Source organism: Amblyraja radiata, chromosome 9 (assembly GCF_010909765.2).
Source record: "Amblyraja radiata isolate CabotCenter1 chromosome 9, sAmbRad1.1.pri, whole genome shotgun sequence".
In the NCBI taxonomy this organism is placed as follows: Eukaryota; Metazoa; Chordata; class Chondrichthyes; order Rajiformes; family Rajidae; genus Amblyraja; species Amblyraja radiata.
In genome coordinates, this window is record NC_045964.1 from 30,815,586 (window position 1) to 30,826,100 (window position 10,515).

The 10,515-nt window shown below is 43.1% G+C and overlaps 1 protein-coding gene and 1 long non-coding RNA gene across 2 annotated transcripts; one reads left to right on the forward strand and one right to left on the reverse strand.

Annotated features, from left to right (window-relative positions):
- Positions 1-1,882: 1,882 nt before the first annotated feature.
- Positions 1,883-5,241, reverse strand: LOC116976917. The gene is made up of 3 exons (XR_004413073.1): positions 5,096-5,241; positions 3,450-4,006; positions 1,883-2,338 (listed from the first exon to the last, which is right to left on the reverse strand). It is a non-coding gene; the product is annotated as an uncharacterized LOC116976917 (long non-coding RNA).
- Positions 5,242-5,706: 465 nt separating this feature from the next.
- foxg1 (forkhead box G1) lies at positions 5,707-8,162 on the forward strand. The gene has a single exon (XM_033026980.1). It carries the CDS (start codon positions 6,039-6,041, stop codon positions 7,266-7,268), a length of 1,230 nt encoding a protein of 409 aa, XP_032882871.1. The 5' UTR covers positions 5,707-6,038; the 3' UTR covers positions 7,269-8,162.
- The last annotated feature ends 2,353 nt before the right edge of the window (positions 8,163-10,515 follow it).

Consider the following 10,515-nt stretch of genomic DNA (forward strand, 5'->3'; position numbering starts at 1 on the left):
GTTTTCCCGCACGCACGAGTCAATATTATTATTAATTATAGGAGTAACTGTACGTGTGCCTGATTGCTTTGTTAATATTTCGCAGCCACTGGGGTAAATGTTTTAAAGAACAGGATAGTGGAAATTGAAAATCAGTCACTTCGCCGTGTCAGTAAAAGAGAGAAATTAGCAGTGGAAACGAATGTGAATGTTCAGGTGATTAAAATGGCAACATATCCGTGCCATATTGCATGGTAGTGTATTTGGAATCTTCAAAATTACTACCTCAATTTATAAAATGGTTTAGATCACTGATCTGTGCCGAATTTTCAGCAAATCTCCTGATTCGTCCACATTTTTAACATTAAATAGAGACTTGGAAGTTATGTAACTTTCGCTATATTACTTTCACCGACTGCAAATTTCAAGACGTGCTAACAGCAGTGAATTATTTAATCCTTTCGTGTAATCTTAGAAAAAAATGCCACGTTTCTGGCTGATGAGTAAATTATTCGCCCACATTACGGGCCACCGTGTATTGTTCAGCACGTTGCGAGTAAGTTGATTTATTAAATTATTAATTTATATTCTTCCTGGTTTTTGTCAGCTTTTCGCAGCTCGAATGCGTGTTATATTATACTGAATAACAAGCTCCGTCTTGGAGTTACTCAACACCCACGCAGTAAATGATTCAGTCTGCCGGGGCGCGTTTATAGAGATTTAGACTTGTAAGATCCACGCACCAAGTATATTCGGCGGTTCACGGCGACTATTCGTCACGGACTGAGTGGAGTGATAGGTTTTCGATCTGGCTTGCATATGCACTTAGGAACATGATTTTGTTTATCGTGTATTTGGCCGCCAATAAAAAGATGTATTTACATGTTATGGACTATTATGTTGCCATACAAACAATGCTTTCGCGTATTTGTTGCATTGCGGAGACATTAAAACATATTCACCTCAATCCTGATTCTTTTGTATACCTATCCACATTAAAAATGTTGAAACATTGTCTCGATTTTATTTATTTAAAAAAATACATAAACGACCCCAGATTGGAGAAAACTACAATTACTATTTGCGCGGTATCTTTGTTTACGTCAATGCATTTTATGAATCAAATGTTTCCTTGTTGCAGTGTGTGTGTGTTTGTGTGTGCGTCAGTGTGTGTGTGTGTGTGTGTGTGTCAGTGTGTGTGTGTGTGTGTCAGTGTTTGTGTGTGCGTCAGTGTGTGTGTGTGTATGTGTGTGTGTCAGTGCGTGTGTGTGTGTGGGTCAGTGTTTGTGTGTGCGTCAGTGTGCGTGTGTGTGTGTGTGTGTGTGTGTGTGTGTGTGTGTTTCCTTGCAGTTTTCAAAAGAATTTCCCAGTGACACAATGTTATGATGGAAAGATGCTGCAAATGACAGCACCGGTAAACGTTCATCTTAATCATCGGCCTCTTCATTTAGTTTGGTGCTGTGGTTTTTTTTTTGGCGTTGATCAGCCGCTGACAACCTACAGGGAGTTAATGAGTGACGAGGCATAGCTGCTGTACCAAATAACACTTTCCTGGTGCGAAGACCACTAACTGGGAAGTTTAGTTAACTACTGTTCTCGCAAACCTAATAATATAACCTGTAACAAAAACCACAAGAAATATAGCGCACGCTAAATACAGAAACTTTCAATCACTAATTAACAGCGCCCACAGTCAGTTGAGTGTGTGACTTATACTCGAATAAGATTTGAATCGCCAAAAATCCTTCAAAACATCTTCCAATCCAAGGCCCGTTTAGATCACTTGCAGCTAAAATGGCAAACCTTCACTTGGGCCCAAATCACACAACTATATATTGGTACCGTTTATGTACATGCATTTTTTTTACTTGCGATATAAAAAAAAAAACTCACAATTCAGTGGTCTGGTATTGCCGACTGCATATTCATTAATTTTAATAGGCAATGGTACTTTATTCGGGTCGCGCATACTTCACTTTAGTTACAATTACAAAAGCGCCAGTTTTTCGTCCAAATACAAATGGTCGTGTTCTTCCAACGCAAACCGATACAGCGATCCTGATCATTACCAATCCTGGTTATAAATCCCAGGCCCGACTTCCCAGCTTTATTTGACCATATGTACAAAACTAACTTACATCGCACTCGAGCATTAAATACAAGCAACAAATACCCAGCGTCTTAAATTCTTAACATTAAAAAGAAAGTGTCATCGTGTTTGGAAAAATGCAAGCGGTGACCGATACATCCAATACCGGGTGTCAGTCCCCGCGTTCCCCGCGACACTGGGCGAAATGAAATGCCATGAAGTCCACTTCGCTGTCACGATTTCTTTTCATTGAAGGTCAAAGGTAAAATTCTGCACCAGACACAAATACAACATTAATTTAAGGAAAAAAACCGTTATTTCCAAAACGTCAGAGCTTCTTAAGCGAAGACAACATTTGCGGTAAAACCCCCCCAAATAAAGTGTTGTTTTAAATAATGAATCCAGTTTACTAAAACTATTGCCCTAAACCTTTCTTTCTTATTTGAGGATGAGAGGGGGAGAGTGCTTTGAGCTTTGAATGCAAAAAATATGTTCGCAGGCCGCTCTCGTTATTTTAGGGGTTCTTTGTTGAAAATGTTTGTTAACATTTACGTTATTAGCCCATGCTAATTATTCTTAATATTCTCCTTTAATGTCTGTTATTTTTGACGATAATTTCCACGCGGGTATTTCTGCCTATTTAGTGGGGCTTGAAAAAAGTGTGTTTATTATTCTAATTACCAAACCAAAACATTATATTAAAAAATATATATGAATCAACTTCCGATCCATTTAAACATATAACAGCTGCTTCAAATGTTGTAGCAATTGGGCTAGTTCGGAATCCCCCACAAAAAAAAGATGACATTCTTGTGCCAACGTTTGAAACTTAAATGATGTGAAAGAAGCAAAGCTGAAATATTCTAGCGCATTAGGAGCAGCAGAATTTGCTTCATTCTCTAACTGTTCCAAAAATCAGCGTGGAATACACATTTGTAAACGCTTCAAAATTGTTACACAGAAACGCTGATTTAAGTACTTCTAAATCACAGCAACAACAGAGGTTCAGTGCAAACAACAGCTGTGTCCATTTTAAAAAAACAATTCAATGACGACTTGTGCATATGAAGATGCAATCAGCTAATCTCGTTATTTTTCGTGTTAATCAACACTTTCCTTCCTGCACTTCATTGTACAAGGACTACAGATACCACACATCAGTAAATGTTTATATAACCTGTCTCTTCCGAGGAATCCAGTTACACCAAATTATTTCATGCTACACTGAGTAAAGAGAACGAGCAGGTCAGATTAGACTTTTAACTATAGACGGAGAAAATAAGACAAGTTCACAATGTGCTTTATTTGAATACGTGCGCGCACCCCACACATACACCACGTAAGGAACAATCTACGACCGCATATGGAACTTACACCTGACCTTTTGTCCTCAGACATCACGTTTTTTTTAAAATTGTGAAACTCCAAAGTCGACCTGCAAAATACAATACTACATCAAAAGGGTCCACGTATCTTAAATTTCTGGCATCCATTTAAATTATTTTTAAAGGTTTCGACCTAGATTAAACTAAAATATATGTCCATTCATTATTTCCGACGCAGCCCAAAGGCTCAAAATAAATATATATTCATGATTATACTCTCCGTTGCTTTTAATCAATGTATGGTATCATATTACATGAATCCAAATAAAATGCACAGCTTTCTTTGGGAAAACAATACCTGGCATCACAATGCAATAGGCAGAAACACAGTGAGAGAATGCCTACTTTTACTTTACGCCTGCCGCATAATTGGGCTACAATCCGAACTGTCTTTTATTTATCACATGTTTTACCACGAAAATGTAATTTGAAGACTCGGGCCTGCTGCTTGGTTCGGGAGTTCACTGCACACAGTGTCAGGCGATTTTCGTTTGGTTCCATCCTGCCGTTAGTGCAGTTCCCGTCTAACGTCCTGAGTTCACTGGTCGCGTCCCTGTCGAAGTAAAGACCCAGACCCCACATCAATCAACAACACCGCATTGTAAATGTCAATACTTTGTAAGGTCTTGCACCTGTAACTTCAAGATGCCTTGCAGCACTGAACCTTGTACCACTGGTAGGATTTGCACTATGGCAGGCTATCGTTGGGAATATTTAAGACAGGAAACAAAGGATTATACAAAGTAAGCATACTAAAAGACATGCTCATCAGCCCAACAACACTCGCCTACAACCCAAGACCGGGACCCGTCGTTTAAACGCTGATCGGTTGCAATCATTGCAGAGTGTAGCCTTCTGAACTCGGGCTCTATTGAATGGGGAGGAAAATAACATCAGAATCAATCCGGAGCAGCCTGTCTGCTTGCTCCATCCGCCATCATGACTCCAAAATGGGAGTCGGGGAATAAAATAAGTCAAAGCAAGTGAGGGAGAGATCTGCCCCCGGCGGGGCGTGGGGCATATGGTTGACCCCCGTTGGCTGATCTTCCCGGGACTTGCCCCGACCTCAGGCCCGCCGGCAGCGTCCGATCCACCATCCTGCCCGCCCGAGTTTGGATGCAGGGCGATCCGTCCAAAACTGTAGGCTGGGGCCGGACTTAGAGCAGGAGGGAGGGGGTGGTGAGGGACCCAGTGTCCCGGTCCGGGACGGCAGGGGAGTTCCCCGCCTCTGCCGCCCCCTCCAAAGCTCACCGTGGGCTGAAGTCAGGACACGCATCCTCGCCCCGTCCGACCCGGGCTGAAGCTCGCGTGTTGAGCGGTGTTGACGAGACGGAGGTGAAGGTGGAACCGACCGGCCCCGACCCTGGCCCCGACCCCGGCCCCGGCCCCATTCACGGCCCCGACCCCGACCCCGACCCTATTCACGGCCCCGGCCCCGACCCCACGCCAGGGATTTAGTTTTTGTTTTGGAAACTGTTATCGCTCCCTCCGAGTTATAAAGTAGTACCACGTCTCTTCCCCCGCGCTCTCTCTCTCTCTTTCTTCCACCCACCTTCCCCTCCCCAGCCCTCCTCTATATTAATTCCCTTCATTGAAAGTATAAACAAACTTCCAGAGCAAAAACATAAAAATATTGACGTACCGAAAGCTATTATCCAGGGGCACGGGTGGGTGAATTGCGATGCATTTGTAGGAGTAGAAGGAGATGGGGGAAGTATGGGGCCAGGATGTGAGGTGAAGTGAGGTGAAGTGATACGCCCTCTTCTTTTCTCATCCTGCATTCCCCTTCTCCCCCCCCCCCCCTCTATTTCCCCTTCCCTCCTCCCCTTCCTCTTTTCTTCTTCTTTCCCCTTCTCCCTTTCTCTTCTCCCTCTCCCCTTCTCTTCCCCATTCCCTCCTCACCACCTTCCCTTCCTCCCTACCTCCTATCTTCCCCTTCCTTCTCTTTCTCTCTTCCCTCTCCCGCCCTCTTCACCATCCTCCCTCCTTACTTCCCCTTCCTTCCTTCCCCCTCTCCCGCCCTCCCCTCTCTCCTCCCTCCCAACTCTCCTCCCTCCCCCTCCTCCTGTCTCTCTCTATCTCTCCTCTCCTTTCCCTTCTCCTCACTCCCTTGCCCTTCCTTCCCCTAGTTCTCCCTCTTCCGCCTTCCTTCCCCCCCTCTCCATCTCTCTTTTGCTCTCTCACTCACTCACTCACTCTCTTCTCCCCCCCCCCCCCTCTCCTCTCCCGCCCCCCTCACTCCTCCCTTCTCCCGCCCTTTTGGCGTATCCCTCCGCGGCGCCGGCGCGCCGATTGGCCGCGACCCCCAGCGCCGCAGAGGCGCGATGCGGAGGTGCGGCGGTGATTGGGCAGCGGGTGAATGTGTTGCGGCGCGGCGGTGATTGGGCAGCGGGTGAATGTGTTGCGACGCGGCTCTGGAGCCCAGCGCCCGGGGGCCGCGGTGAGTTGCAGAAAACTCGCTCCGCTCGACGTGGGCTTTTTTTTTTAAGAACATGAAGTAGTGGCTCTTTTTTTTTATTGCTACATGAGTTGCCAGCGCTGGCGATTGCAGTCCAACTGTGCTGCTGCAATTTTACCTGTGTGTGATGTTGGACATGGGAGAGAGGAAAGAAGTGAAAATGATTCCCAAATCATCGTTCAGCATAAACAGCCTGGTGCCCGAAGCGGTGCAGAGTGACATCCGTCACCGAGCTGCCCCCGAAGACCAGGACAAAAACATCTTGCCAGCCGTGGACTCCAAGTCTGAGAACCTCCTCAGTAAAAGTGACAGTTCGGCCGAGCCGCCCTGCTCGGAAGATAAGGACAAGCAGGAGGAGAAGAAGGCCGAGGGCAAGGAAGGGGAGCCAGGCACCAAGGAAGGGGAGAAGAAGAACGGCAAATACGAGAAGCCTCCCTTTAGTTACAACGCCCTGATCATGATGGCAATCCGACAGAGCCCCGAGAAGCGGCTGACCCTCAATGGCATCTACGAGTTCATCATGAAGAATTTCCCCTACTACAGGGAAAACAAGCAAGGCTGGCAGAACTCCATCAGGCACAACCTGAGCCTCAACAAATGTTTCGTGAAAGTTCCTCGGCACTACGATGATCCCGGGAAGGGGAACTACTGGATGTTGGATCCCTCCAGCGACGATGTCTTTATAGGTGGGACGACGGGCAAACTTCGCAGAAGGTCCACCACATCAAGGGCAAAGTTGGCTTTCAAGCGGGGAGCGCGCCTCACCTCGACTGGACTGACATTCATGGATCGGGCAGGTTCCTTGTATTGGCCCGTCTCTCCATTCCTCTCCCTTCATCACCCCCGAGCAAGCAGCGCACTAAGCTACAATGGGACCACCTCACCTTACCCCAGTCACCCGATGTCCTACAGCTCGATGTTGACTCAGAACTCTCTGGCAAGCAACCACGCATTCCCAACATCAAATGGGCTAAGTGTAGATAGACTTGTGAACGGAGAGATCCCCTATGCCACTCACCACCTCACGGCCGCCGCCGCCTTGGCTGCCTCTGTACCATGTGGGCTCTCGGTTCCTTGCTCGGGCACATATTCGTTAAACCCTTGCTCGGTGAACCTGTTGTCAGGACAGACAAGTTACTTTTTCCCCCACGTTCCTCATCCTTCAATGACTTCTCAAAGCAGCACTTCAATGACGGCCAGGACAGCGTCCTCGACGTCTCCACAGGCGTCTTCGACTCTCCCCTGCGAAGCTCTCAGACCTTCTTTGCCAAGTTTCACAACGGGACTTTCAGGAGGACTTTCCGATTACTTCACGCATCAAAACCAGGGGCCCTCTTCAAACCCTCTAATACACTAACAAACCCCTCCGAAAAAAAGACTGTAAGTTAACATTTTACACACATTTGCGTTGTAAATAATTCTCAAAAATAAGAAGCCCAGGTATTTTTATTCGTCCCCAGTTTTTGTCCGCATTTTGTCAAATCCCGTCGGATTGTTTGTTTATTCAATTTCAGCAATGTGCAATTTGAGGCGGGTTAGATAGGAAGCCACTAGTTAAATTAATGTAGACTGTGTATTTAAAATGACTGCATTCCAACTAAGTTTAAATTAGGCAGGGTCTGTTTCAAATGTTCCAGCATTATTCACGTTTGCAGTATTATAAGTTATCATTGCTTTGTTGCTAGCTGCTGATGCCAGTATTAGCGGTAACATTTTTTTTTACATCAACAATTATAATTTTTTTTTTTTTCATACATAATCTTACGTAAAACATAACGCCTAACCTCTCGGTCATTTTTTTCCCATTTGGTTACAAAATGGTCCATGTTTACTTTTAGACCAAAGACGGGGCTAGAAATGCACTCCTTGTTTAAAACGAACAAGTACTTTGAAAATAATCCCTATATCCAGTTTACAACACTGCCTGCAAAGAATCAGAAGGGGACAATATTGATGAATGCCTTTAGTTTGTGTTGTGCATAATTCGATGTATGTGGTCACTAACAGGTCCCTTTTCATTTATTTCTGTAAATGTAGTGAAACGTGTAAACCTATTGTACTACAAAGATAAAAAAAAACCTTGCGGACGTGTAACCTGTGTTGCTTAAATGCCTCATGAATTCCTCGAGTGATTGTTAATGTCGTCTCTAATTTTCATGATTGTGATATTGTGATCATATGCCCGTGTTGTCACTTAAAATGTTTACTATACAGAAGGCACCGAAATAAAAAAATAGGTTACATTCAGAAACGTTGACATCTTGTCCTTTTTCTTTTCCATGACTATATGCGAAGGTAATATTTTTAACGCATTCCTGAAACCCGTCTACAAATGCTAAAGCGATAGAGAATGGAAGCCCATTTCATATAGGCCTAAATGATGCTGTTCATTCGAGTTTAACACTGAATGTCTGGTACCGCGTTTAAGGCGGGCTCTAATCAATTATTACATTCAAATTTACTGCAACATGAGAAAATAATTGTAGCACACCACAATGTACAGACATATTATATGATAGCAGAACATTTGTCTGTGCGACAGTTTAATTTCCAACCAATTCTACACCATATCCCTTAAAATGAATGAGCCAGTTATTTCTAAAACAAACCCCCTTTCTAAACACATTTCACTGTTGTACATTTAAAAAATATATAATTTGATTATTATGTATCAATTATTAACAATGATATTATATATATATATAATGAATAATATAATTGTCAAATTACACATAGATATATGGTTACTTTATATACATATATATACACGAGCAAAATGGTCTTCCAAGACACGTAGAAGTATACATATTACAATAATATATATATTTAAATTTAAAACGCTATTTTGTTGATATTTGGTATATTCTGGTTTTGAGCATTAAATATGGTTTTAATGAAAATAAGCCCGTTGTTTCACAACAATACTTGAGAGTGCATGTACCTTTTAAACACTTCACAGGAAATATGTTACCACCCAACGCAGCTCATTATATAAAATATAAAAATTTTAAAGGAAAACAGATTTCCCCATACGTTGACACTAAGCTTTTGTTTATTGCCAATTTTTCGAGTGACGTTCCTGCAATGCCAAATGCCAAATAATTAACAAAACTACATTGGCCGATGAAACGAGATGAACGTTACAACCGCCGGGTGCTGTCTATATACCTTGGATATTAAAAAAAATGCAATAACATCCAAATCGCCCATTAATGATAACTTCGTGCATGTGTACACCTATCGTGTAAGATTAAATTAATCTGTGCAATTATGATGAACTATTGTTTTCCGGGTTGATATAGTTATTTGAAACCAAAATTGTTGAAAGGCCTTTTTAAAAAAGGGGAATTCTCGGAATATATCATATTGCAAGAAAACATGTGGAAACGTATTTGCTGCTAGTCGGATCCGCCCGTAGGCCTGCCGCCTTATTTGTTCTCGTTCTCCATTAACGATGCCACAAGTCATACAATAGACCCAGCGCCTCTTACAATAGGCCCGACGGAAAGCGAATCACTGCTCATGATGTTATCGTTCCAATGTTCAGCGGGGATATATGAACGAAAGAAGCGTGTCCCATGAATCAAATACAAGTAAATTTATATGGAAAATAAAATGATAGTTTACGAGGACTTGTAGAAGGATCTATTATAACATGAGTCAATACAACTACTAAAGGAACGTGAAGGTTAATTTACATAGTGGCAGGACGCAGTGACGTTCACTGTTATCTCTGCCTCTGACTGATCAACTATATCCCTCTTTCTCTCCTCAAAACCCGCGGTCCGAGCCCAGGAAATAAAGTTAACCTAACTGTTGTTTACACATTATGTACAGACTGGTTGGGAAAATGCATAGGTTCTGTATGAAGGGGGTGTTATTTTACCACAGTACCACGGGTTTGAAGGCCCCGATACATTTCAGACCTGCTGTCTGGTTATATATTGGGCAAGTGTAACTTTGGAAAGAATTTGGATAAACATTTAAAGTATTTTTTGTTTATAGTTTGTAATTGTTGTTTACACGAAAAGGAAAATCATAATATACTTCTGCGGTTCGGAGGCGGGACAAAGAACTGAGGGGAAATGTCTTACATTTGGTAAGTGCCCGGTTTATCTATCGTTTTACTGAATAATGCGCCGTGGGCTGCTAGTTTACTTTGAAACCTTACGTATGTAATCGTGGGGTAGTTGTGACGCACAACCTTTATTTCAACCCTTTACTGGGAGTGTGGTTTAATTATTCATTCGCCTTATATTAACATCATAATCCAATCCAAACAATGATCGTTGGGAAGATTGCATAATTTTAAAAGTTAATGCCATACCATGTTAAAAAAAGAGCGTGGGTGCCAAATAAATCACACGCACAAACACCATGATGATTCTCAGGCGACTAGGAAATTTCAACTTTTACCAATGTGGAATAACTTTGTGATGCATGATTAATAGATGGCCTGATAAAGGAAACAAAAGCAACACATGCTTTACATATCGCGATTGTGTTACTAATCTATTGTCTAGTCGCCTGGCGTGGCGACTGGTAGGGTGGGGGAACAGATCGCGAGATATTTCTGTTCTCGAAAACGCTGGGCAGCGAGTGAG